The sequence below is a fragment of the Neophocaena asiaeorientalis genome, unplaced genomic scaffold (genome assembly GCF_003031525.2).
Source record: "Neophocaena asiaeorientalis asiaeorientalis breed wild unplaced genomic scaffold, Neophocaena_asiaeorientalis_V1.1 scaffold251, whole genome shotgun sequence".
NCBI lineage: Eukaryota > Metazoa > Chordata > Mammalia > Artiodactyla > Phocoenidae > Neophocaena > Neophocaena asiaeorientalis.
In genome coordinates, this window is record NW_020173377.1 from 515,972 (window position 1) to 541,027 (window position 25,056).

At 56.6% G+C, this 25,056-nt stretch overlaps 2 protein-coding genes across 7 annotated transcripts in view; both read left to right on the top strand.

The window, feature by feature from the left end:
- Positions 1-10,772, top strand: part of TEX264 (testis expressed 264, ER-phagy receptor) — a 29,299-nt gene extending 18,527 nt beyond the window's left edge. For all 6 annotated transcript variants that reach the window (XM_024746466.1, XM_024746467.1, XM_024746469.1 and 3 more), the window contains exons 5-6: positions 6,315-6,483; positions 10,180-10,772. In XM_024746466.1, the coding sequence (XP_024602234.1) occupies positions 6,315-6,483; positions 10,180-10,472 (462 nt within the window). In that variant the 3' untranslated portion in view covers positions 10,473-10,772. The remainder of the gene's footprint in view (positions 1-6,314; positions 6,484-10,179) is intronic.
- A 2,397-nt stretch (positions 10,773-13,169) lies between these two features.
- On the top strand, positions 13,170-24,559 carry GRM2 (glutamate metabotropic receptor 2). The gene is made up of 5 exons (XM_024746465.1): positions 13,170-15,561; positions 18,193-19,030; positions 20,545-21,619; positions 23,616-23,797; positions 24,043-24,559. The coding sequence occupies exons 1-5, from the start codon at positions 14,539-14,541 to the stop codon at positions 24,114-24,116; spliced, it is 3,192 nt and encodes a 1,063-aa protein (XP_024602233.1). The 5' UTR covers positions 13,170-14,538; the 3' UTR covers positions 24,117-24,559.
- Positions 24,560-25,056: the final 497 nt, after the last annotated feature.

A 25,056-nucleotide genomic window follows, 5' to 3' on the forward strand; every position in this document is an offset into this window, starting at 1 on the left:
GCTCAGATATTGTAGCTTGGCAGCCCTGCAGGACCCTGGGGGCTGAGGCTTGTCTGGATGGTGCTGTGGGCTTGGGCCATCACCAATCCAGAGAGAGCCTTTTTCCCCAGGCAGATGGGCCTTACCAAGGAAGGATTCTTTTGCTCTTTTCCAGAGAGCTTGGGATTTCAGGAACAAGGAAGGAGGAGAGATTCCGAGGAGGGAGATCCCTCCAGAGCAGAACAACTCTGCCTTTTAGTGGAGCCCTCAGATCGGGAGAGGCTGTCTGTCTGCTTATGCAGACAGGAAACCTAAGGCTCCAGAGGGAAGGTCTTTCCTGAGCAGCAAGTAGAGGTACCAGTCAGAGATGAGAAATTCAGGGCCTTCTCCTCCTCCCTTACCTTCTGTCTTTCTCCCCACCTCTCCGTCCCCACTTGCCCAGCTGTCCTTCCCTCTGGCACTTCCTGATTCCTCTGGCTCCCAGGTGCTTGACTTCATGGCTCCATCTGCACCAAGCAGCCTTCCTGCTGCTGGATAATCAATCAGCAACATTTTCGTTGGCTTATAAGCCGAACTGGGCTCAAGGTCCTTGACTGCACAGATGCTGCAGACAGCGGCAGGATCTCGGAGAGGGATGGGCTATGGAGCCTGCCATGGCAGCAGCGTCGTCTGGGAGGCTGTGGCTCCCCTTCATTTGGAAGGGAGAGTGTTAGGATCCCAGGTCTGAGCTCCTGAGCTCCCCGTGTAGGTACTCACCCCCACACTCCCCAGCCCTCTGCTCTTGCTCCACAAGGGCTCAGAAGGCCAGAGCAGGGCTGAGCTGGGATTGAGTATTGGCTATCTGGACCCTGGGGAAAGGCTGGGCATGGCTGCAGATCAGGACCTGCCTGGCCCACCCAGGTATTAGGATGCTTAAGGGCCTGTGCCCCCCTGTGCCTGCTTAGAGGGAACTACTCTCCCCTGCTTCTGCCCCAGCCCACCCTGGTCTCCACTGCTGCTGAGGCACCCCTCTTGGGCTGCCCACGAAGCCATGGCCTGGGTGAGAAGGAATATGAGCAGAGGTGTAAATTGCATGGCAAGCTGCCGGCTCTGAGGTGAAAATGAAAAGTCTTCAGGCAGCGTTGGCAGCAGGCACAGCAGGCTGGGGTGCCAGGCACAGCGCCCTGCTCTCCCTCACACCTTCCCCCTTCTGCAGTCTTCCCCAGACTCCCACCCAAGCCTTGCTTCTCTGCCGTCCCCTCCCCTGCCTTTTGGGGTGGGGGTGGGCTCCCAGTTCGGCCCTGGGCTAGACCTGACCCCAAGAGGGCCTTCATCTCTTTCTTCCATTATATCTTCTAACTGGCTGATTAGTGCACAGAAAAATGGGCTGTGCTTTTGTTAATTTTGTGAGCTTAATATTTTTGGTAGCATCTCCATTCTTTTTGGGTTTTTCAAGTGTACAATTGTCTTTAAGTAATGGGGCTTTTGTTCATATTTTCCAATTCCTCACTTATTTTAATATCATCTATTCCAATCTCTTTATTTTACAGTTGGGGAGATTGAGACCCAGGGAGGGGTCAATAGCTAGGCCAAGGCTCTGGGCTCCTGCCTGGAGCTCTTTCTGCCACTTCCTTCCCCCTCTGTCCCGTCCCTGGCAACCCCATCTCATTCCTTTTCTCCTTTGCCTCTCATTTGCAGAGCTTTGGGCTGTCCTGCTCCAAGGGAGAAGGGTACTCACCATCCCTTCTGCAGGCTCTCCCTTGCTAGCACTGCAGCATCCCCAGAGCTGTCTCCTGCTGTCACTTCCTGCCCCACAGACAGGCTTAGGTTTTGGTCCAGAGGCTGTTGAAAGGCCCATTGGGTATAAGAGGGAGCATGGGAGAGGGAAGTTGACGGAAGTTCCTGGGCAGAGTAATAACAATGTGCCACATTCCAGCAGCAGCCCCCGCTGTGCCTCCCCCATCACTTTGCACATTCGATGCAGACCAGCTGCCTAAGGGGCCGCCAGGGTCTGAGCCCCCACTTGCAGGGACTGCTATGTGCAGGCGGGTGCACGTCAGTGTCTGTGAAATTAAAAATGAGCATGCCTCACTTCACCCAGTGAAGAGATGCCATCACCTTGGGTGGGATGCAACAGCTGTTTGCTGGCTGTGTGGCTGCCCAGCTCTCCAGCCTGGCGTGGAGAGACAGGTAGGACTGGTCCACTCAGAGTGAACAGGAAGACCCAGGGCCCCTCACTTCAGTGAGACAGGAAGTAGAGGGCTGTGATGGGGTGGAGATTGCTAGAGCAGACCTCATCCCTTTCTGGGCCTAGAGCTCATCTAGGAGATGCATGACCCAGACCTTGGCCTGCACCCATTGCCTTGTCCTTTTAGGGATTTGAGGCCACATAGCTCTGAGCAAACCCAGGCTCTGGGCAACCTGGGAATGGGATCCACCCTGTCTCCCCTGCTGGGCCTGACCTCTCCTGCACGCCACACTCTCCCCACCCCTAGCCCAGGCCAGGGCACAGGTTGATGGTTTGAGAGCAGAACACCAAATGAGGGTAGTTCAAGTCCTCTCTCTTTCTTCCCTCCTCCCCTCTCCTAATTCAGTAAGAACTACCAGGGGAGGCACTGTGGGTCCTGTGGGGAAACCTTGGCTCGGCATATGCCAATCTGGTGCCTTTGCAGGAGCCCTGAGCTGCACCCCACCCAGGACATGAGCTCAGCCTGAGGTGAGGAGGGAGCGTGTGGTGTGTTCCCAAGGTAGCCAGGTCAGTGGCACCATGGCAGCCTTTTGTGTGCTGCTCCTTCCCTTGTCTGCCGGCACCCCTGTGGGCGGTGTGAGCACCTGGTGTTGGTGCAGGAGTGGTGGGGGGTGTGCTGGTGGCTGAGGTCTCCTGGAAATCCCTGCATTATGGGTGGTGTACCAAGTCCACCTATTGTTTCTGTTTGTGGAAGCCCCAGGGGGGAAGGAATCCTTGGAGGTGTGTCTGAGGGACTGGAACTCTGGAATCCAGTTTCTAGCAGTTCCTAGTGGCACCTTGGCATGATTAGCTGACTTCTTCCTATTAGGCGGGGAGGATTATAGACATCTACGTCTCTCCCACCTTGGAGCAGGGCTTTGTGATCCCCTTGAGTCTGCGTGTGCGAATGAGTTGCCCTGGTTTGTGGCCTCATCAGGTAGCCCGTAACTTCAGTGGCCAGAGCAGGTTCCCCTGTCCTAGTGATGCTTCCTCAAGCCTCTGGCTGTCTGGTCTGTGGGAGGGGTTGTGCCCAGGGCTGGGAAGACTCCAGGCCCATCCAGTCAGTCCCCTTTCCCCAGCAGTACCGGCCCAGTGTGGCATTGGCCTGGTGTCCTTGGCAGTCAGTTCTCCAAGGGCTCCCTGAGGCTAGCTGAGGGAGAGGCAGCTGGCCTTGCCTTACTTCGATGATTTTCCAATATTTACCAGGTCATCAACACGCTGCCCGGGCCACAGCTCCTGCTGTGCAGAGAGGACCTGAGAGCTGGCCCATGGCTATCCTCTCTTCCCTGAGAGACTGCACCTGGCTGGGAGGGAAAGGGCTTGTTCTCTCTGCCTGATCACTTAGGGACAGGGCATATGGCTAGTCCTGCCCCACCCTCCATCCCCAGCCCCCCACTGAACTCATTCTTGGTCAGTGGGCAGAGCGTGGAGAGGGATCTCAAGGAGAGGCTACAGGGACAGTTATAAGCCCCTCCCCCTATCTATGGGCCTGGGTTGGAAGTTTCTGCCTTTGCCTTCTTCCTGCCCCTTCTCTGCCCCTGAGTCTGAATTTTGACAGGATCCAGCATGTGTTAAAATGATTTGGGCTGAGCCGTCAATGAGATTTTAATTAGCTCCATGCCTCCCTCCAGTAGGGAGGGCCAGGGTCTCCCAGGTGGCTTGGGTAGGACTGGGCTGGGCTCGGGTATTAGGCTGCCCCTCCAGGGGCCTGGGGACAGGCTCGGGCAGCTGGCATTCTCTGTGTGGGATGTTGTGAGGAGGGAGGGCTGGGCAGGGAAGGAAGGGCTGGGTAGCCCCAGGCCACAGTTTTCTCTCCCTCCTCTGTCTCCCCTGTTCCTCTGTTCTCCCGGATGGCTTTGAGATGAAGGCGACGGCAAGGATGGAGGATGCAGTTTCCATGGCAACGGGGCTGTCCACAGCCAGGCAACTTCAGAACCGGGCTCTCCGGAAGAGGCAGATGCACAGAGCAGCCACAGAGAGCTGCCTCCCGCCTGCTGATGAGGGGGCTGGCAGAGCAGTTGGCAAGGGTGGCTGCTTGGTGCTACCCACCCTGATGCCTGGCCTCCAGGAGAGGGTGGAAAGGGCACTGCTCCCTCTTATCATCCCTGTTACTTCCAAAAGGAAAGCTAGGCAGGTGGCTTGAGTGTTGGCGAGGGTTGTCCCTGGAATTTCTGGGTGGACACAGGCTCTGATTCCTAGAAGCATCCCCAAAAGCTGACTGTCTTCAGCCCTTGAGAGATGGGCCTCCGGGTAGCTGATCACCTCTCAGCAGCTTCCTTTTGGACCCTTTGAATGCCCAGAGTATGGAATGCTGGTGAAGGCCATGCCCTGATTGGATTCGGGAGCCCTTTCCCTCTAGCTATCAGGGAATGACCTGGACCTTCTTCAGGGAGCCTCCCTGACCCTGGCCTCGTGACCAGTTCACTGAGTGGGGTTCAGGTTTGGCAGATGCTCGCCCCCAGATGCTGGCAGTAGAGGGGCCCCAGAGCCTGGTAGCTACTCATTCCTGATGTTGTCTTCTTGTTCACCCTCCTCCTGAAGACCAGGGCTGGGGTGGGTGTGTGGGCAGGTGGAAAAGCAGAGGCAGCCATTGATGTGTTTGGAGATGGGAAGAGCTGGGGGCATGCCCTCATTAGATGGCCAAAAGAGCACCCATGTTAGCAAAGAAGGTCAGACTCAAACTATTAAAAATAATGACTTTCCTTCACTGCCCCTGGAGGTGTCAGGGCTAGGGTGTCCCACTCTGTTCAAGCTCACAGAGTCTTAGGACGAAAGGCCTTGCCTGGGACACCCATGAAGTCAGAGGCTGAGCTGCAGCTAGACCTTGGGCCAGGACATCCACCCCCATGTGGCCTCCAGCCGGCTGCTGAGGGCCCTGGCTGGATAAAATAAACCTTCCTTCCCTCTCTCTCCCGGGGGCTCATTTTTCTCTCTCTTCACTTGCTTCAACTGGAGGGGGGTTCCTCAACCCTAAGCGTGGCCAGGCAGGCAGACAAGTGGAGTCCTGGAGTGGCTTCTCCCCACCAGGCAGTAAGTCTCTCATTACCGCTAAGTGGAAGGCTCATTTCAGAGCTCATGGTGAGAGCCGGACGGGTGCTATAAATAGCCGTGTTGTGCGGGTTGGCGGGTGAGCAGTGACAGGACTGGGTCCTTTTAATCATCTTAGTGGATAATTGTGCTCCATTGCGGGAAGAGGGCAGGCTCAGGAGCAAGATGCACTTGACCCCTGTCCTGGTTTGTCTGCCTGTCTCAGGGCAGCTCTGGCATGTATCTGTGCCCCTTTCACATACACTGGGGGCTACAGAGCACTGGGTTCTGTGTTCACGCAGAAGGGAGTGGAGTGCCTGTCTACACGTGGGGCCCTATAAGCTGGCACTTCAGCCCACTGGGGAGTTGGGCAGTGTCCAGTATTAGACCTACTTGTCTTGTCTGTTCCTCCAGCCTAAAGTCTGGCACCTCCCCCTTGGCTGAAACTCAGGACCCAGGTCTGAGAACGAGTGGGAACCAACCACATCTGATAGACTCGGAGGTTGGAATAGACCTGAACCAGCAGGGGAATGGGAGTAAGAGAGAGGTTTAGCTGGCCTGGAGCTCCTATTCAGGGTTAGTCAGTAACATGTCTGCAAGGGCAGGGGCTAGAGGCCTGAGAGCCAGGGGCACTGCCTCTCCTGATATTGGTGGGTCAGTCAGCATTGTCCAGGGCAGAGAGGAGGTCAGGGCCATGGGATCCTGAGATGGCAAGTCTGGCAGGTCAGACCTTGGCTTGGCTTGGGTGCTTGGGGTCAAAGACTGTGGGGTCCCTGTCCTAGGGTATTCTGGGGTGCTAAGCTTCATGGCTCTGTGAGACCAGTGCTTTCTGGAACAGCGTTTTGGTCCCAGGATTAGCAGTGCCAGGCTCCTGGGTTCTTTTAGCACCTGTCCTAGGACTCCCAGGTCCTCAGACCACTGCCCCCTGGAGTATGAGGTCCTGCCCTTAGGATGCTGTGTGGGTGCCTTCGGGAGATTGGGGCAGGAAGCGGAGCCAGCCCCCTGGGAGGGAATAAATAATGGACAGTTCCTGGGGCCACTCAGGGACATGTGGGTCAGAGGCCCTGTAAGGCTCATTCCGCCTTTCGCGCTCTCCCACAAGGAGCGGAAGTTGTGTGCCCACCCACGGCTGGAGATCTACCAGCAAGACCAGATCTATTTCATGTGCCCACTGGCACGGCAGGGAGACTTCTATGTGCCTGAGGTGAAGGAGACAGAGCGGAAATTCCGCGGCCCTGCGGAGGCCAATGATGCCCAGGTGGATGGCACAGGTACGGGGTAGGGGTGTTGCGGGGGGAAGAGGGTGGGGCCTCCTCCCTCGCTGGGTCGCACTGTGGGTGTCCAGGCAAAGCTTCACAGAGGTGGAAGAAGGGACCCATCTACCCACGTGCAGAGTTACCTGTTCTTAGACACGCAGATCCATGTAGGTGTGGCTTCACACGTTACCCCGGCAATGCAGATACAAAGACCCTGCCTGGATTCCCTTCAGATGCAGCAGGAGTACCCTTGGAAACACAGATCACAGACAGCTGGATGTTCATGGGAGGGGGCTGAGGCTGCTCAGGAAGGGCATCACTTGGGTGGGCTCGTCAGGAAGTGAGATTGGCTCTGGATATGGAAGGTGAGGAGAGGAACAAGGTGTCCCCCAATATGGGGCCCCACCCAGAGCCAGCTGCTTTCTTCCTTCCAAAGAGGAACAGGGCGACTTCCCTGGTGGCCCAGTGGTTAAGAATCCACCTGCCAATACAGGGGACACGGGTTCGAGCCCTGGTCCGGGAAGATCCCACATGCCGCGGAACAACTAAGCCCGTGCGCCACAACTACTGAGCCTGCGCTCTAGAGCCCACGAGCCACAACTACTGAAGGCCATGTGCCTAGAGCCCATGCTCCGCAACAAGAGAAGCCACCGCAATGAGAAACCTGTGCACCACAACGAAGAGCAGCCCCTGCTCGCCACAACTAGAGAAAGCCCACGTGCAGCAGCTAAGACCTGATGCAGCCAAGAATAAATAAATCAATGAATCAGTCAAAGAGGAACCAGAGAGCATGCAGAGGGGAGCCAGGAGATCAGCGCCCTGCCCCTTCCATCAGAACCAGCCTTCCTACCCCAGGTCCAGGCCAGTAGGTTGCTTGCCTGCTCTCAGCCCACCCCCTTTCGTGACCTCTTGTAACCCTGAGCTGTCCCCAGGTGCGAGGGGACCTGCTGGTAACATCCCAAGTGGTCTTAGAGGGTCTAAGGCTTGGCCATGCTGTTGGAGCCTCATGTGACTCTGGAGGTCCATGACCTGTGGGAGTGGTACAGGGCTGGGAGGAGAGTGACTGTCCCTCCTCACCTCCTGCTTTAGGAGACTCTCTCTGTCCATCCAATCTTCAACAGCCAAGGTCACCCTGAGAGACATGTGTTGGCGGGGGCAGGGGGTAGGTACTGGGAGGCAGCCTTCACTCCCTAGGGGCCATGTCCAACACAGTTAACTTCATCTGCCACTTAATTGCCTCCATGGGGCACTGCTTCCACCGGCCTGGTAGTGCCTGGCAGATACTCTTCAGTGCCCCTACTGTGGGCACAGGACATACTACAAGGTCAGCAGGCCAAGGCAGTCCCCAGGGCAGGAGGGGAGCACCTTGACCTTCTTTCAACCTCCCTCGGCTGCCTGCACCCCCTTTCTTTTCCCCCCCACCCAGCTCCCCTTTCAAACACTGCCTGCCAGGGTGTTGAAGGACTCCTTGGCACCCACTACAGCTGGCTGCAACCTAGCTCCCACGCCCCCAGCTCCTTGGCCTGTCCTACCCACCAGCCTGCCCACCCATCCCCTGGAGTGGGGGCAAGGGGTCTGCTCTCCTCTGACAGGGTCTGCCCTGGCACCTGGGGCGGACTCTGGGTGTCTGCCTGCCAGGTGCATGCCACTTGCGCAGCAGTGTGTGATGGATGCCTGTCTGCCCAAGGCTTGGCCTGTCCCTGTCTACCTTCCTGCTGTGGCCCCCGCTTGGGCTGGGAGGTGAAAGGGGGTGATTAGCTGCCTTGCGCCTGTTATTACATTGATGTATTATTTAGCTCCAGAGAGGCAGTGAATATTTGATCTTCTTGCACTGGCTGTGGGCAGTGGAGGAGAGGGGGACTGGGGTGAGGTGGCAGCTTCATTCTCTGCTTCAGCAGCCTTTGGGATTTAGGTGCTACCCTGCCTTGCCTGGCCTCTTCTTCCCTGGGACACAGACCCAGGACTCTGGACTTCCTCCTGTGCAGACCTTGATGGAGCTGGAGGGTTGCCACTTCCCTGCCTTGGACTCCTTTGCCAGAAGTGTCCACATGTGCCCAGGGGCTGTCCTCATCCCAGCATGCTGGTCCCTGGCCTGAAGAGGCACCCCTGGGCTCCTTCCTCTGATCATTCCTAGCCTAGGAACTGGGAGAGGAAGGAGGCAGCTAGCTGGCAAGCAGGCAGGTTCCCATACCTGGGTCCCGAGAGAGCCATTGGGTGGGTGGGTGGATTGAACTTAATGGGGCCAGGGAGAAATTATCGCCCTCCTTTGCTCCTTTCAGGCCTGCAGCCTCTGGGACACCAATCATTATTTAAGGCAAGAAAGAGGGGTTGGAGTCCTGCCCCAGGGTCAGAGGGAACCACCTATAATTCAGGGAGTAGTCCTGGCTCACTCTTGAATACCTCCACTCTGGGAGCCATGACTGAGGCCCCAGCAAGAAGAGGGCCCTGGGCCAGCAACCTGGCACTTACAGGGCTCATCTCACCTCTGTCAGTAGGTCCCAGAGGTCATCTTGGGGCCGAGGAGGCTGAGGGAGCAGATCCCACCCCACCCCACCCCACCCCTCACGCTGGGCTCCAGCTGAGGTTCAGTGAAAGTTCCAGGCCAAGTCCCAAACGCCAAGCAGTCCCCAGCTGTGCTGGGCTCTGGGCTCAATCACCATGGAGACAGGATCTGAGGAAGCTGGCCCACCCGTCACTTTCTGTGATGTTTGATAGCTGCCCCCTTCCGTCTCACACAGGAAGGGAAGCATATCCGCCTTTTCTCAATCTTGATTCCTACGCACAGTAGGCCTGAGCTCGTTGCTCCTCCTTGCCACCCCCAACTGCTGACAGTGCCTCTGACCTGAGGAGGTGAATTGAGGGGCTGCTCCTGAGCAGGGCAGTTGAACCTGCCCTGGAGGACGTGTTGGGGGTGGGAGGAGCAGGCCGGGAGAGATCTCAGGGCTCTCCAGCCACTTGCAGAGTTCTCCCATGGTCCTTTCTGCTGCTTTGTGGCTCAGGAGCCACTAGTGGTTGGGGATGGGTAAGGACTTCTCTGGGATGACCCAGGCATAGAAGAAGAAAGTCCTTAAAATGCTTCTTCCCAACACCCTCCTCCCGTATAATTGGTCGAGGATTTCTCAGGACTTCTCCATCCCACTCCTGCCCCAGCCTCCTCCTCAAACTGGGGCTCAGTGTGGGCCAGAGGCAGGGATATGGCTGCCCCTTGGGGAGCCCTGCATGGGGGAGGGACACAGGAGAGCAGGCCTCCTGGTCCATTCTCCTGTCCTCAGGCCTTATGGGCAGTGTTCTGGCCTTGGAGAAACCTCTCTCCAAGCCTGAAATGGGGGGTGGAGGAGGGGACACTACTTAAATCTCTGTCCTACCCTCAGCTCCTCAGGTTGGGGCTGAATGGTCTTTAATGGACTGTTGGCGGCTGGGGGGCAGCAGGCTTTGTGGGAGTGCAGGGAGCTGAGGCTAATTCAGGGTAGGGAGAGGAGTATACAGCAGGCTGTCCTCCCTCACTCCCTCCCTGTTCTGTCCCTCTGCCCTGCCAGTGCAGCTCAAGACAGGGCAGAGGGCAGCTGGAATGAGCCTCTTGAGCCAGGGGCAGCTTTATTATTCATGAGCACACTGTGTATGCTGAGTTGCTGGGCTGGTGGGAGAGCCTCAGTCCTCTCCCTGGAGGAGGGGGTGGGGGCCCTAGCTAACCTGTGCTCCCTCTTCCTCCAGGAACTGACACGATGAGTGACACAAGTTCTGTAAGCCTGGAGGTGGGTCCTGGCAGCCGGGAGACTTCAGCTGCCACACTGTCCCCTGGGGTGAGCAGCCGTGGCTGGGATGATGGTGACACCCGCAGTGAGCACAGCTACAGCGAGTCGGGTGCCAGCGGCTCCTCCTTTGAGGAGCTGGACCTGGAGGGCGAGGGACCCCTTGGGGAGGCAAGGGTCGGCCCTGAGGCTGAACGCCTTGGGGTTGCCAAGTGGCCCTGGGAGCCCAGTACCCCTGAGAAGGGTGAGGAGTAACCCGCAGCCTGCACCTTCCTGTGGTGCAGTTGCTAAGGAACTGAGCAGCCTCTTCAGTCCTCTTCTTCTTCCACCTCCCGGGCTCAGGCTGGGGCCAGGGGTCTCAAGGGGACCTGACTTCTACTGCCCTGGGCCTCTGGCTAAGCCTTCTCCTCACTGCCCTGGCAGCTCCCAGAGCCAAAGGAGCCGGGACTGTTGGCACCGAGCCCCCACGGCTGCCACCCCTGTTACATCTTTTTTTCAGATTCACATTGGAGCTTCCAGGACCCAGAATAAAGCAAATGCTTTTCTTTGTTTTACCTGGATTTGTACTGTGCATTTGTTTGTTCCACAATTGTTCTGGTTCTTGGGGACCCCAGAGCGGGCAGGAGCACCCCCAACCTGAGGAGAGGAAAGAACTTGGCCAGGTACCCTGGGGGGGGGGGTAGAGGGAATTGGAGGCCTTTCACTCCCTGTTCTTTGGCCCCACTTGACAGCTGCCCCTCCATTGCAGCAGCCCCAGAGGCTCCCCCAGGCTGCTGGAGAGCAGGCAGATCAGGACAAGGGGTGTGAAAGCTGAGCATGGGGTGCCCTCTGGGGCTCAGGAGTGGCGAGCTCACAGCCTGCCTCAGTCTGCTTCCAGGGGATGCCTTTGTGTCTGTGGCTAGAGTGTGCCTGTGCTGACATTGTTATCTGTCCAGCCGGTGAGGACATCCCCGCTGTGCCTGCCAGTGGCTGTGTATCTGCGTGTGTGCATGTGAACACATGCATGCCTTTGGTCTTTTATGTGGTGGCTGTACCTTGTGTGGATGGCTATGTGACTCTGTGCACATGTTGCTGTGCTTAGTGTCTAACTTTGGTTGAATTATAGGGGTGTGAGCCTGGCTATCTGGGAGCGTCACTCGGGGGTCTTTGTCCATATACAGTTGTCTGTGTGTAGTTATGTGTCTGTGTACAACTATGTTTGGCGGGGTGTGTTCATGTGTAAAGCTGTGTGTTTTTCTGTGTCCATATGTAAAACTATAGGTCTTTGCAGCTGTGTGTCCATGAGTATAGCTATATATGTGTGGACATGTTCACATGTACAGCTACATATATGTGTTCATGTGTACAGCTGTGTGTCCACATGTAGAGCTATGAATTACAGCTGTGTCTGTATACAGCTGTGTGTGCAGTTGTGTGTTTATGTGTACTGCTATGTGTGTGGCTGTGTCCACATGTACAGCTCTGCATGTAAGGCTGGGTGTGTGTGTGTGCATAGCTGGGTGTGTAACTGCATGTCCATGTGCTGTCGCGGGACTGTGCAGCTTACTTGCTGCAGGCCATATAATGGCCACTTGGGCTTGTGCTGTGTTTATAAAGCCCCATGTCTTTTGTGAGGCTGCCTTGGTGAGTGGGCTGGGACTGCTGTGCAGCTCTTCTCACTTCAGAACCCTGCTACTGTCAGCCCCTCTGCTCCAGGGGCCCAGCCCATCACTCACCTACCCCAGGGAGCAGTTGCTCTGAGACAGTGGAGAGGGTGGGAACAGCAGGAGCTGGCAGACAGCATGTCTGTCTCTCCAGCCTTGTCTGACAGCTCTGAACCCTCATCCTGCTGCCACCTTGCCTCATATTAGCAATGGAGTTTGTTTGGGTTTGATGTCTTGGTCTGTTGTACAGCTGTGCTCTTTCCAGAGCAGTGGAGCCTTCAGTTTCTGTGTCGGGGGAAAATGCCTGTCCTTCCTTGGTGACAACCCCCTGCCCCCCAACCCCCAACGCCAAGCCCATATGTAGGTGTGTGTACCAAAGGGACCTGGGATTAGCATGTGCTCATTGGCATGCATCTGAGCTAGCCTTACCTCTACTGACACCTGTGGAAGAAAGGGCAGCACCAGGGGAACGTGTAGAGATGCTGTGCCCCTAAGTACATGTTAGTGTGTGCATTATGGCTCTGGGGCTAAATCTGGGTGCAGCCCCCCTCTCCAAATCCCTCAGTACAGTGTGGCGATGCAGATTATCCACCACCCCTACCCAGGGGTATCCTTCCGCACTCTGCTGCAGGAGGGAAGAAGACTCAAGAACATCTTCTCAGAGCTGTCCTCCCTCTGCTCGGGCTCCAGCTCCTGCTCCCTCCTATGCAGCAGCCAGTTTCAGGAGCCTCTTCCCCAAAGGTCAGGGCTGGATGTGTGTGGGGTGTAGTGGTTTTAAAGGTCATCTGCAGGAAGGAAGAGAATGTCCCATCCTCCTCTGATCCTACCCCCCCACACTCCATCTCTTCCTTCTAGTGACTCAGGCCCCAGCTCGCACTTGGGGCTGAAGACACATTCCCCCACCCCAGGCCTGGCATGTGGACGGAACTGCAGTTCATGGATACGGAGAATCAGTGTGAGGACAGGGATGCAGCAGGCTAAGCGCTCCACCTATCTCCTACGTGCCTCTTTACCTATCTCCCAGTGGACCCCACTACCCTAGGGCCAGCCCTCCCGCTCTCGCAGATGGGAACCCATAGCACTGTGCGCACCTCCCGGGGCTCAGTGACCTTCCCAGCCCAGTGCCTCATGCCCGCTGCTCTCTGGAACGCAGTCTGACTTGGGGTGGAGGGGCCAAGAGGCAACTGCTCCAGCACAGGGTGGGAGAGCCCGAGGATTCAGCACCACGCGGCGGACAGCGCCGGGCCGGTGCGCCTGAAGAGGGGAGTGTTGGAGGAGTGCGGGGGGAGGCGGAGGCCCGGTTGGCCGCGAGCGCAGAGCTGCCGAGCCAGCGAGCGAGCGAGCGAGCGAGCGAGCGAGCGCTCTAGCGGGAGCTGGAACCCCGCGCCCCGGCTCCTCTCCGTTTTTCTCCGCGCCAGAGCCGGGCGCGCAAGGTAGGGTAAGCCTGGTGGTGCCGCGGCCGCCACCGACCTTATCGATCCTGACCCCACGTCCTGGGGTCCCACGGGCCCTCGAGTTCTGGGGCTCCTGGGGCTGAGACTGGCCAGGGCGTCCAGACAACGCTTGCCAGGAGCTCCGGGAAGCGGGAAGACAGCCCTAGACGTCCCGCCTTTCTTCCCCAAAGAACGCACGCTCTGCCTCTCGATCCCTCGTTCTTCCTGCCCCTCCGTCCTTTGGTCAGTCTTTCTGTCTGTGCCTCTGTCTTTGTCTCAGCCTCCCAGGCTCCATCGCTCCCTCCCTGAATCTTGTGGCCCAGGCCCCCAGGCTGCCCCATTCTAGGGTTCTCTCTCCCTTCAGGATTCTGTCCCTTGTTGGAGCTTTGGTCCCAGCCACCCCTGTGGGAGGATCGTGGTCTTAACCAGTTTGGACCTCAGCCCCCATCTGGGTCCGTGTCCCCATCTGTGTTGGGCTTCATGCTTACCTCTCTCTCCTGTTTGCCTGCTTGAGCTGCTGCTTTCTGGCTATGCACAGGATCACAGTTCTCCTGGCCTAGCCCCAGTGGCAGACTAACCCTGGGGAGCTGAGGGGGCAAAATGAAGAGCCCCAGTCTCTGTGGCCAGGATATGGGGTCCTTCAACTAGTTCTGCCCTTCTTCAGGCTCAGTTTCCCTCTGCTAGCCTTCCCAAGCCTGTGTGATTGTGACAACCTGTTTGGGATGGGTGTCTGGGAGGGCAGCTGGGGCACAAATACAGGGTGCAGAGTGGAAGAGGGAGGCAGGGTCTCTGAGGGCCGGGGCCAGGATGGACAGGGCCCTGAGACCAAGGATGGGGAGTCTGGAGATGGTGACTTTCTCTGCTTGGTTCTGAGCTGAAGAGAAAACGAAAGCAAAAAGTCTCAAACGGCAGTCTATATAGTGCTAGCGTGTCCAAAATCTCACCTTGAGCCCTGTTTTGAGATTTTGACCAGATGGACTGCCCCCCCACCCCTGACACACACATACACTCACATCTACTTTCCCTGTTGACTTTAGGACCTGTGGTCACTTCGGTGTCCCTTTCTAGGGCCAGCCTCTCTACCTTGCTATCTAACTTCCAAAGCCTAGAGTCTCTATTACTTCCCCAGTCAGGGAGTGTTGGGGATGGCTTTTTAAGAACGAGAGGCTGGGAACCTTGGGTGCTCACCTGGGCTTCAGTTTCCTTAGAGGTTGGAGACTAACTACCCTTTGTTCTCAGCCAGCGATGGCTCCTCTCTGGAAATCCAAGGCTCAGGATAGGGACTGGACTCCCAAGTTTGTAACTGTGACCTTCTGCTGCAAAGCTGTTGACTTTGGGGTCCCGGGAGGTTTTGACAGGGTGTTGGACATTCTTCTGGGTCTTCTGTTTTCTGTTTGGGCCTTTACTCTCTGTAATCCTCCATCTCTGCTAAATTTGGGATGGGCACAGAGCCCATCTCCAGCCGCAGATCTGGGCAGGGCTGAGAGACAGGCCAAAGGGGTGTCCCAGGAGTTTCTCATCCTAGTTAGGGGCACCACCTCTCCCTGGCTCCTCAGTCCCTTGGAAAGGAGTTTGGGGGAGGCAGAGTCAGAAGGGGTAGCCACTCTCAGGTTCCACTGTTCCCTACCTGTTTGTCTGTCTGTCTGTCTGTCTGTCTGTCTCTCTCTCTCTCTCTCTCTCTGCAGGAGCTGGGTCCCTCCTCATCCTTTTCCTGTCTGTCCTTTCCTGGTCTATTTATACCTCTCTTTGCCTTTGCTGCTTCTGCCCTCACCCCCTGGAGGCCCAGGTCTGCTGGACCCATCCATCCCCTTTGGGGCCATGGGATCACTGCTTGGGTTCCTGGCTCTGCTGCTGCTGTGGGGCGCTGTGGCTGAAGGCCCAGCCAAGAAGGTGCTGACCCTGGAGGGGGACCTGATTCTGGGTGGGCTGTTTCCGGTACACCAGAAGGGCGGCCCAGCAGAGGAGTGTGGTCCTGTCAATGAACATCGCGGCATCCAGCGCCTGGAGGCCATGCTTTTTGCGCTGGATCGTATCAACCATGACCCAAGCCTGCTGCCGGGCGTGCGCCTGGGTGCACACATACTCGACAGTTGCTCCAAGGACACACATGCCCTGGAGCAGGCACTTGACTTCGTGCGTGCATCACTCAGCCATGGTGCCGATGGCTCACGCCATGTTTGCCCCGATGGTTCTTATGCCACCCATGGTGATGCTCCCACTGCCATCACTGGTGTCATTGGCGGCTCCTACAGCGATGTCTCTATCCAGGTACATGGGGGCTGTTTAAGTGGGGGCTGGGGAGGGAGGCCAGAGGTGGGGACCTGGAATTCCTGCTGAGCAGGGGCTCTGGGCTACCATGCATTAGAAGAGGGACTAGAAGCTTCCTTCGAGTAGCTTTTTACAGAAGACTAAGAAAGTGCCCCTGTGGCAAAATGGGAGTACAATTTTAGAGACTGTGCAAGGAAAGCATCCCACTTCCAACACATACGCACACACACATCTGATGTTATACAGCCCTAAGAAACTTAATAGGCGTTTTGAATCCTGGCTCTCCCACTTACTGTGTGACTCTGGACATTATTTCTCTCTTCTGTGCCTCAGTTTCATCCTTATAAAATGGGACTCATAATACTTACCACTCTTAGGGGTGTGGTGGAAATTTAATGAGGGGGCCTGGCAGATCATAACGGCGTAATCAACATTAGCTGCTATTGTTATTAAGCCATTTCATAGATGGAGAAACTGAGGCTTGGAGAGAGGCAAGGCACAAGTCCAGGTGCTCACAAAGTAGAGACGTGAACCTAGGGCTCTCAGCCAAGGACCTCCAGGACTGTCAGGTCATCTGTCTTTGGATTGGAAAGGGGTGGAAAATAGAAGCCAAGAGCAAACCAGAGAAGAGAAACGGGGGTTGGGGACCCAGAAGGAAGAGAAGCAGGATGTGTGTGGAGGTGAGGAGGAGGGTACCCAAGGGTCTTCAGTGGGTGTACGATTTGAAGGGGTGGAAAGGGGAGGGAACCAGGTCCTCCCTCCTCCTGTTCTCCCACAAGGGGTCAGCAGAGGGCTCAGCTAATGTCCCTTGCCACATCTGGCTGCTTTAGCCCAGGTGGGATCCTCCCTGTCCCTGACTGGGTTCCTCCTCTTGCTTGGACTCTTACCTTCCTGGTGCCTGACATAGGCTGCTGGAAGGTGAGGTCAGAGCTGGGATTGGGGTTGGGAGTGTTGCAAGGAGGGCCTTGTCTGGGGCCTCAGCTTCCTTTAGGAAGCCAGCAGAGGGCATTGCCATCAGAAGCAGGGCCAGGACCTCTGACCTGGAAGGCTTGTTTAGGAGAAAGGAAGCAGGAGTCTAAACCATGAAGGCAGCTTCTGGCCTGGGGTTGGGGAAGCCTGCTCATACCCCTATTGCAGGGAATGAATGACCAGTCCTACTAGTCCCAGCTACTGGAAGTGTCCAGCAGTAGCTTGGACAGGTGTGGCTGTAGCAGCACCTACATCTGCAGCCCTGGGGGTGCAGAGGCAGGGATGGGTAGGCAGCCTCCCACCTGCTGATGTCTGCAGGGGCCTCTGGGGTGCTTTCCCAGCACCCACTCCTCACAATTCTCTTCAGGGCCCCATGTATTCATCTCCAGGAGCCTAGTTACCTCTCTCCAACCCCAAGTTGCCTGCCTCCTGCAACAAGGCCCACACCTCAACATCAGTCTGCTTTTTCCTTGTCTGGGTCAAAGCAAAGCTCAGTCCTTTATCCATAGGCTGCACCTGCCTGTTAATGATTCCTCCATATTCTGGCCCCTCCTCTCTTGCCAAAACCCCTATCATCTTCCAGGCATTGTGGCTTCACATACATCATTTTTATCTGCTTATCAACCTTGTAAGGCAGGAATGAGAAACTGAGGCTCAGGGAGGTTTGCTAACTTGCCCAGGGGCACAGAGTTAGAAAGTACAGGGAAGACATTGACACTGTCAGAGTAAAAACCTGTGTCCCAGTTGCAAATACAGGACCTAACTCCCGCTTGTGGAACCTGGGCCATGCCCTGCTCTCACCTACCCACCATCCCACCTGGTCCTTGGCTGGACCCCACCCTTAGGGGCAGGTCCCAGGAATCTGGGGGTGGGAGATCGGCTGCCAGGCAGGCAGTGGTAGGCAGGAAGCCTTGTTTATTTCAGGTTCAGGCATCCAGTGGAGACCAACTCTTGGGCTCTCAGAGCTATGGAGCCCTCAAATCTGGGTCTTCCTGGGGGAGTCTTTTCCTCCTTTCTCCATCATCCCATCAGAATTGACTCCGGGGTAGAGAGCTTAAGAGCCCTGAGCATCCCACTTGCCATCTAGGGCCTACTTTTCCCTGTGCAGCCAGTGGCCAACCTCTCTCCACCCAGGACTTGGGCTTTCCCTTAGCTCTCTCTCTTTGTTACTGCCATGAGTCTGAAGGGAGACAGCAGAGGGGTTCAGGTGTGGCTCAGGACCCTGGTGCCTTGGCCCTGGGTCTTTCTCAGCCCTTGGGAAGGGATAGAAAACTCCCTGCCACCAGGGGGAAGACACATCAAGACAAGTTATAGGTCTTGGGCTTCCCTGGTGGCGCAGTGGTTGAGAGTCCGCCTGCCGATGCCGGGGACACGGGTTCGTGCCCCGGTCCGGGAAGATCCCACATGCTGCAGAGCGGCTGGGCCCGTGAGCCATGGCTCCTGAGCCTGTGCATCGGGAGCCTGTGCTCCGCAACGGAAGAGGCCACAACAGTGAGAGGCCCGTGTACCGCACAAAAAAAGAAAGATATAGGTATTTTCGAGAGGGAGACCTCAGGGCCAACCACGTGGGCACTTGATTCCAAGGTCCAATAGCTGTGGGGGCACATCCGTCTCCAGCATTTGACTTGGTCTCTATCTTCGCCCTCTCTACCCCTCCCCCAGGTGGCCAACCTCCTGCGGCTATTTCAGATCCCTCAGATCAGCTATGCATCCACTAGTGCCAAGCTGAGCGACAAGTCCCGCTATGACTACTTTGCCCGCACGGTGCCCCCTGACTTCTTCCAAGCCAAAGCCATGGCTGAGATTCTCCGCTTCTTCAACTGGACCTACGTGTCCACTGTGGCATCCGAGGGCGACTACGGCGAGACAGGCATCGAAGCCTTTGAGCTAGAAGCCCGTGCCCGCAACATCTGTGTGGCCACCTCGGAGAAGGTGGGCCGTGCTATGAGCCGCACAGCCTTCGAGGGCGTGGTGCGAGCCCTGCTGCAGAAACCCAGTGCCCGTGTGGCTGTCCTATTCACCCGTTCCGAGGACGCCCGCGAGCTCCTCGCTGCCACCCAGCGTCTCAATGCCAGCTTCACCTGGGTGGCCAGCGATGGCTGGGGGGCCCTGGAGAGCGTGGTGGCAGGTAGCGAGGGCGCTGCTGAAGGTGCCATCACCATAGAGCTGGCTTCCTACCCCATCAGCGACTTTGCCTCCTACTTCCAGAGCCTGGACCCGTGGAATAACAGCCGGAACCCCTGGTTCCGCGAGTTCTGGGAGCAGAGGTTCCGCTGCAGCTTCCGGCAGAGAGACTGTGCAGCCCACTCCCTGCAGGCTGTGCCCTTTGAGCAAGAGTCCAAGATCATGTTTGTGGTCAATGCGGTGTATGCCATGGCCCACGCGCTGCACAACATGCATCGCGCCCTCTGCCCCAACACCACCCGCCTCTGTGATGCAATGCGGCCTGTCAATGGGCGCCGCCTCTACAAAGACTTCGTGCTCAACGTCAAGTTCGATGGTAATGGTGCTGGCCAGTGTCCACCAGGCAGCTGGCCCTCGGAGGGTGAAAGGGAACAGGCCCTCAGGTTCTAGTACACGGCTAAGAAAACAGCCCATAGCAAGTAAGGGCATTACCCAAGGGGCTGGTGTCAGAGCCAGAACAAGGGCAGCTAGGCAGAGAGGACTCCAACAGGAGCCAGGACTAAGGTTCCACTTTCTGAGTTCCTTCCAGAGAGTAGATGTCTGGCCTGGTCCTTCACTGTGAGGATCTCTGGTTCCTGCTTGGGCCTTGCCCTTTATCTCCTGTCTCTTTATCATGCAGGGAGTAGGGATGAGGAGACCTCAAGCCCATTGTCAGGCAGCAAAATATCAGTGAGAGTCAGAAGGAAGGTGCATCAGGATGACACACTATTTTCCAGGAAAATTTCTATTCCTAATCTTGGTTTTCCACTCAAGGTGGCCACAGTCTCTTCAAACCAAAAGTTACTTTAATAGAAGTTCCAGCTTCAAGAAAAATAAATGCCTCAGAATCATCATTGTGCTTCAGGAAGAATCACTGTGGGAACAGTGAGAGAGGGTGCCAGGGCTGACAAAGCTTGGAGTACTGGACCAGGATCAAGAGGAATAGTAATTCCAATAAGACTGACATTCAGAGTTATGGGAGAATCAGAGTGGGGGTTAGTGTTGCATTTGGGTCTGATTGGGTTGACATTAGAACAAGGCTGAATTTAGCCCGCTGGGCTAAGTGGAATTTATGGTAGGGCTCAAGTTGGATTTTGAGGACTTTTTTGGGTAGAAAGAGTAGGGGCTGCGGGGGACCTGCATTCAACACCAGGCTGCACCATTCACCACGGGGCCTTAAGTACATGATCTGCTAACTTGAACACCATTTCTCACTGGGACCTGGGATGACAGGGATACCTGCATTCTGAGCCTGGCTGAGAGATGTGAGGTTCACAGGGGAGTGGGGATGGGGAGTAGAGTGATTTGTGAGCTGCCTGCCAAGCATATGCTGGTGAACATTGGTGGTTCCAGGTGACCACTGAGGTTGGGATTCAGCTTGCACTGGGATCAGTGTTAGGACTGTCCGGGGCTGGAGCTGGGGATGTCATTGATGGGATTAAAAGTAGGACCAGGACTAGACCTAAGGTCGAGTTTAGCCTTAGGGGGTCTCCATGGTAGGTTTGGGGAAAGGGCTGTGGTGTGTGTTGGGATAAAGTTGGGGTCTGGGGTCTGGGTTGGAAGGTCTAAGGCTGGGTTTTGGGAGTTATGGTTGGGGATTGGTGTGGGCATTAGGTTTGTGGAGGTGCCTGGATTTTAAGGTTGGGGTTCTATTTGGGGCTTAGGGTTGGGGTTTGTTGTAGCTTCTCATTTAGAAAAATGGCTGGGGTTAGGCTGGCTTTAGTGCTGGGTTGAGGATCAGAAGGATGAGGGCTGACCTAAGCTTTGGAGTTTGAGTTCTATGTTAGGGTTGAGGTCACATCAGGATGACCCACCAATCCAACCCTCTCTTCCTTCCCTCCCTGACCCCAGCCCCCTTCCGCCCAGCTGACACCCACAGTGAGGTCCGCTTCGACCGCTTTGGGGACGGTATTGGTCGCTACAATATCTTCACCTATCTGCGGGCAGGCAGTGGGCGCTATCGCTACCAGAAGGTGGGCTACTGGGCAGAAGGCCTGACCCTGGACACCAGCCTCATCCCATGGGCCTCCCTCTCAGCCGGGCCCCTGCCCGCCTCTCGCTGCAGTGAGCCCTGCCTCCAGAATGAGGTGAAAAGCATGCAGCCAGGGGAGGTCTGCTGCTGGCTCTGCATCCCCTGCCAGCCCTACGAGTACCGGCTGGATGAGTTCACCTGTGCTGACTGTGGCCTGGGCTACTGGCCCAATGCCAGCCTGACTGGCTGCTTTGAGCTGCCCCAGGAGTACATCCGCTGGGGCGATGCCTGGGCCGTGGGACCTGTCACCATCGCCTGCCTAGGCGCCCTGGCCACCCTCTTTGTACTGGGTGTCTTCGTGCGGCACAATGCCACCCCAGTGGTCAAGGCCTCTGGCCGGGAGCTCTGCTACATTCTGCTGGGTGGTGTCTTCCTCTGCTACTGCATGACCTTCGTCCTCATTGCCAAGCCATCCACAGTGGTGTGCACCTTACGGCGCCTCGGTTTGGGCACTGCCTTCTCCGTCTGCTACTCGGCCCTGCTCACCAAGACCAACCGCATTGCGCGCATCTTCGGTGGGGCCCGGGAGGGAGCCCAGCGGCCACGCTTCATCAGCCCTGCCTCGCAGGTGGCCATCTGTCTGGCCCTTATCTCTGGCCAGCTGCTCATCGTGGCTGCCTGGCTGGTGGTGGAGGCACCAGGCACGGGCAAGGAGACAGCCCCTGAGCGGCGGGAGGTAGTGACATTGCGCTGCAACCACCGTGATGCAAGCATGCTGGGCTCGCTGGCCTACAACGTGCTCCTCATTGCGCTCTGCACACTCTATGCCTTCAAGACCCGCAAGTGCCCTGAAAACTTCAATGAGGCCAAGTTCATCGGCTTCACCATGTACACCACCTGCATCATCTGGCTGGCCTTCCTGCCCATCTTCTATGTCACCTCCAGTGACTACCGGCTGAGCTCCCTGCTCCAGGGTGGGCTGAGGCCTGGGGGTGGGTGGGGGGCAGGGTGGAGTGGGACACAGGACCTTCTATTTCCTGATATCTCATTTAATCTTCTGATAACTCTGAGGCTCCAACAGGTTAAATCCTCACCCAGGAGCACACAGCTTGTGGTGGCCCAGTTAGGAGTGGACCCCAGGGGAAGGTGGGAAGGTTGAGTGGGGCCTGGGGAAATGGCCATGGAGGTGGAGGAATTAGAGCTGAGAAGAGATTTCAGGACTCAGATGTTATCTCCTAACCTGGGTGGAGGTGGAGGTGCCGAAATGTGTCCAAATCAGCAGAGGCTCTACCCTGCTCCACTGAGGGGTTGGCTGCAGGAGGGGAGCCCTGGTCTCTGCTTTTGTGGAGCTCCTGAACTAGCAGGGTGATTGACCAAAGAGCTGCTGACTGGTTTAGGTTGACAAAAGGCCCCAGTGAGAATACAGAAGAGGGAGGTGTGTATGTGGTGGTGGTGGTGGTGTGTGTATGAGTGTGTAGGAAGTCAGAGAGGGCTTTTTGGAAGAGGGGTCCTTGAACTGGACTCTGCAGCACAGGCAGATGGGAATAGGTAGGGTGGAGGAGGTGGGGAGGGCAGCCAATACGGAAGCTGATTGGAGCAGAGGGTCTGCATTGCCCTCCCCCTCGCTTGGAGTTGAGGTGGGAGGGGTGTACATGGTGGAAAGGTAGGCAGAGGTGAGAGTGAAGCAGGAATGGGAATGGCAGAGCTATTAAACCAGCAGCCCCAGAGGGTACAATGCTTTGATGCCCCTTGGAGCTGTGCAGTGTGGCGTGGTGCCCCCAGAGCTGTGTAACCCTGGGATTGAGAGATGAAACCAGGGAGGTCAGGAAAGGTGAAGCAAAGAGGGGGAGGAGATCTGGGGTGTAGGGTTCAGGAAGGTCAAAGCAGGTGAAAACTGTACCCCAGTTGGTGGCTTCCTAGCAAAATTCCAACTGGCACTGAGTGCTCAATGCGTCTCCTCAGCTTCAAGGGGCAATGGCTGCTTCAGATGGAGTGGTCAGGGCAGACCTCCCCAAGGATGTGACAGGTGAGCTGAGCTCTGAACAATAAGAGGATAATCTTGGGTAATCCTCACAATTCTGGAGTAAATTCTGTGGCTCTCCCCGTTTTACAGATGAAGAAGTGGAGACTCAGGGAGGTTCAATTCCTTGCCTAAGGTCACTCAGCTTGGGAGTATAGAGCAGGGTCTGAGCTGACAATTTTAACAATTAAAGGAGCAGGAAAATTGAGGCAAGAGCCCCTGCAAAAGCCCTTTTCCTCAGGACAGAGGTATGGAGGGCAGTGCCGGTGGCCAGGGACGGCTGGGTGTGGCTGCACTTGCACCTGCTGGGCCACCTGCCTGGGCAGTGGAGGCTCAAGCTGGGGAGGGAATCTGCTCTGACTCAGCCTGTATTTGCATATGATTTGCATTTGCATGCCAATCATAGGTGGCTAAGGACTTACCTGGCATGTACACACACAGTACCCACACACACATGCGTGCACACACGTATCCCTACGCTCACACATGTGCACATACCAGCACACCTGGCAAACATCCACATCTTCCCACACATCCATATACATGCATCCTATACTTATACACACAACTGCACACTCTCACCACCCCCTACACACACACACCCCCTACAGATATTCATGCCCTTACATGCATGCACTCCATACCTGCACCCCTACACACCCGCACACACACACATGCCTGCACACCCACTCCCACATGCACTCTGCATGTTCACCCCCACAGCTGGTCATCCTGGAAGACAGTGCACTGGGGCTGATGCTGGGACTGTGCCCAACCTTCCTAAAAATTCTTTGGAGCTTGGCAGACGGACCAAGGTCCAGTGTTGGATGCTTACGGTCTCCCCTGCTCCTTACCCCACCTCCCGGGCAGGGTCCCTGGGGCCAGGCCCAGGCCTGTGGGACAGACTCATCCTTGACCTCTCCCATCACAGGTGCAGACCACCACCATGTGTGTGTCCGTCAGCCTCAGCGGCTCTGTGGTGCTCGGCTGTCTCTTCGCGCCCAAGCTGCACATCATCCTGTTCCAGCCACAGAAGAATGTGGTTAGCCACCGCACACCCACCAGCCGCTTCAGCAGTGCAGCTGCCAGAGCCAGCTCCAGCCTCGGCCAAGGTCAGCGTCCATCTATTTCTAAGACCCCTCTCCACCTGTGCCCCCTCTCCCCACCTTAGTTCCTCATCATGGGGGCAACTCCCTGGGTTGCTGAGATTCCTTGGCTGGGGGTGAAGTGCCCCCTAGATGAGGCTGGACAGGAGAGGGTGTGTGGGGGATGATGGTGACCTGCTCTCCGCCGCCCTGCTTCCCTACTGTATAAGGGACCTTGGGACTGGCCCCAACCTCCAGCTTCCTTTCCCTAGGGTCTGGCTCCCAGTTTGTCCCCACTGTTTGCAACGGCCGCGAGGTGGTGGACTCAACAACATCATCGCTTTGAGGATCCCCACACTCCTGCCCCGACATGGCTGCTCCCCAGAAGCCAGCGCAGACCCGTGTCCAGGGCCAGGAGGAAGATGGCTGGAGCACTGCAATAATGCCAACACCATGCCCGCCCCCAGCGCCACTTACCAACCTATTCACTCAAACCCTTCAGAGTCAGAAGTCAGAGTCCTTGGTCTGGGAGCCTCTATAACGACCACCAACTGCCCTTGCAACTGTGTTCCCTCCTTGCCAGGCCCAGGACTTGGAAGGGAGCAAGCCAGGGTCCACTCTGCACTGGAACAGGGTGGATGAGGACTGAAGGCCCCAATCCCCAATCAGCAAAGGTGCTTCCAGCCCTGCCCCTCCCTCCTTCTAGGACCTTTTAAAATTTTTATATAAGTTATTCTGGGATGGGGAGGGGGGTCAAAATGGGGGCCGTCGCTCCTCCTGCACAGTAGTTTGTCCTGTAGTTTATTTTGTATTATCTGTAAATAAAGTGTCTTTATTAAAAAAAAAAAAAAAATCACTCTTTGCCTCTGATCCAGGGAGGCCCCTCACCCCCACCACAGCCTCTCAACCTTCATTTTGCCAGTATTTGTTCACTCTGCTCTGTGCCTATGCTAGGAGGATCTGGTGGCCACAAGACAGACACAGTCCCGCCTGGTGGAGACACAGAAAATGAATAAGCCATCCTTCCTTGAAAGGAGCTGCTACAGACAGGCCAAGGCACTACTGGGGTGAGGATGGGAGATTTAAATGGACACAAGCTCACCTGGCAGTCTGGGGGAGGACGTGGACGATGTGGGTGATGGAGCAGGCGGGGAAGCTGACTGTGACCCTTGGGAACTGTGGGCTTTTCCATTGTCTGGCCTGCCTGGCACTTGGAGGAGCCTTTGGTTAGCTCAGAGCCAGGCTGAGCGGTTTGGGGTGGAGGGAGCCAAGAGGAGGCACAGGCT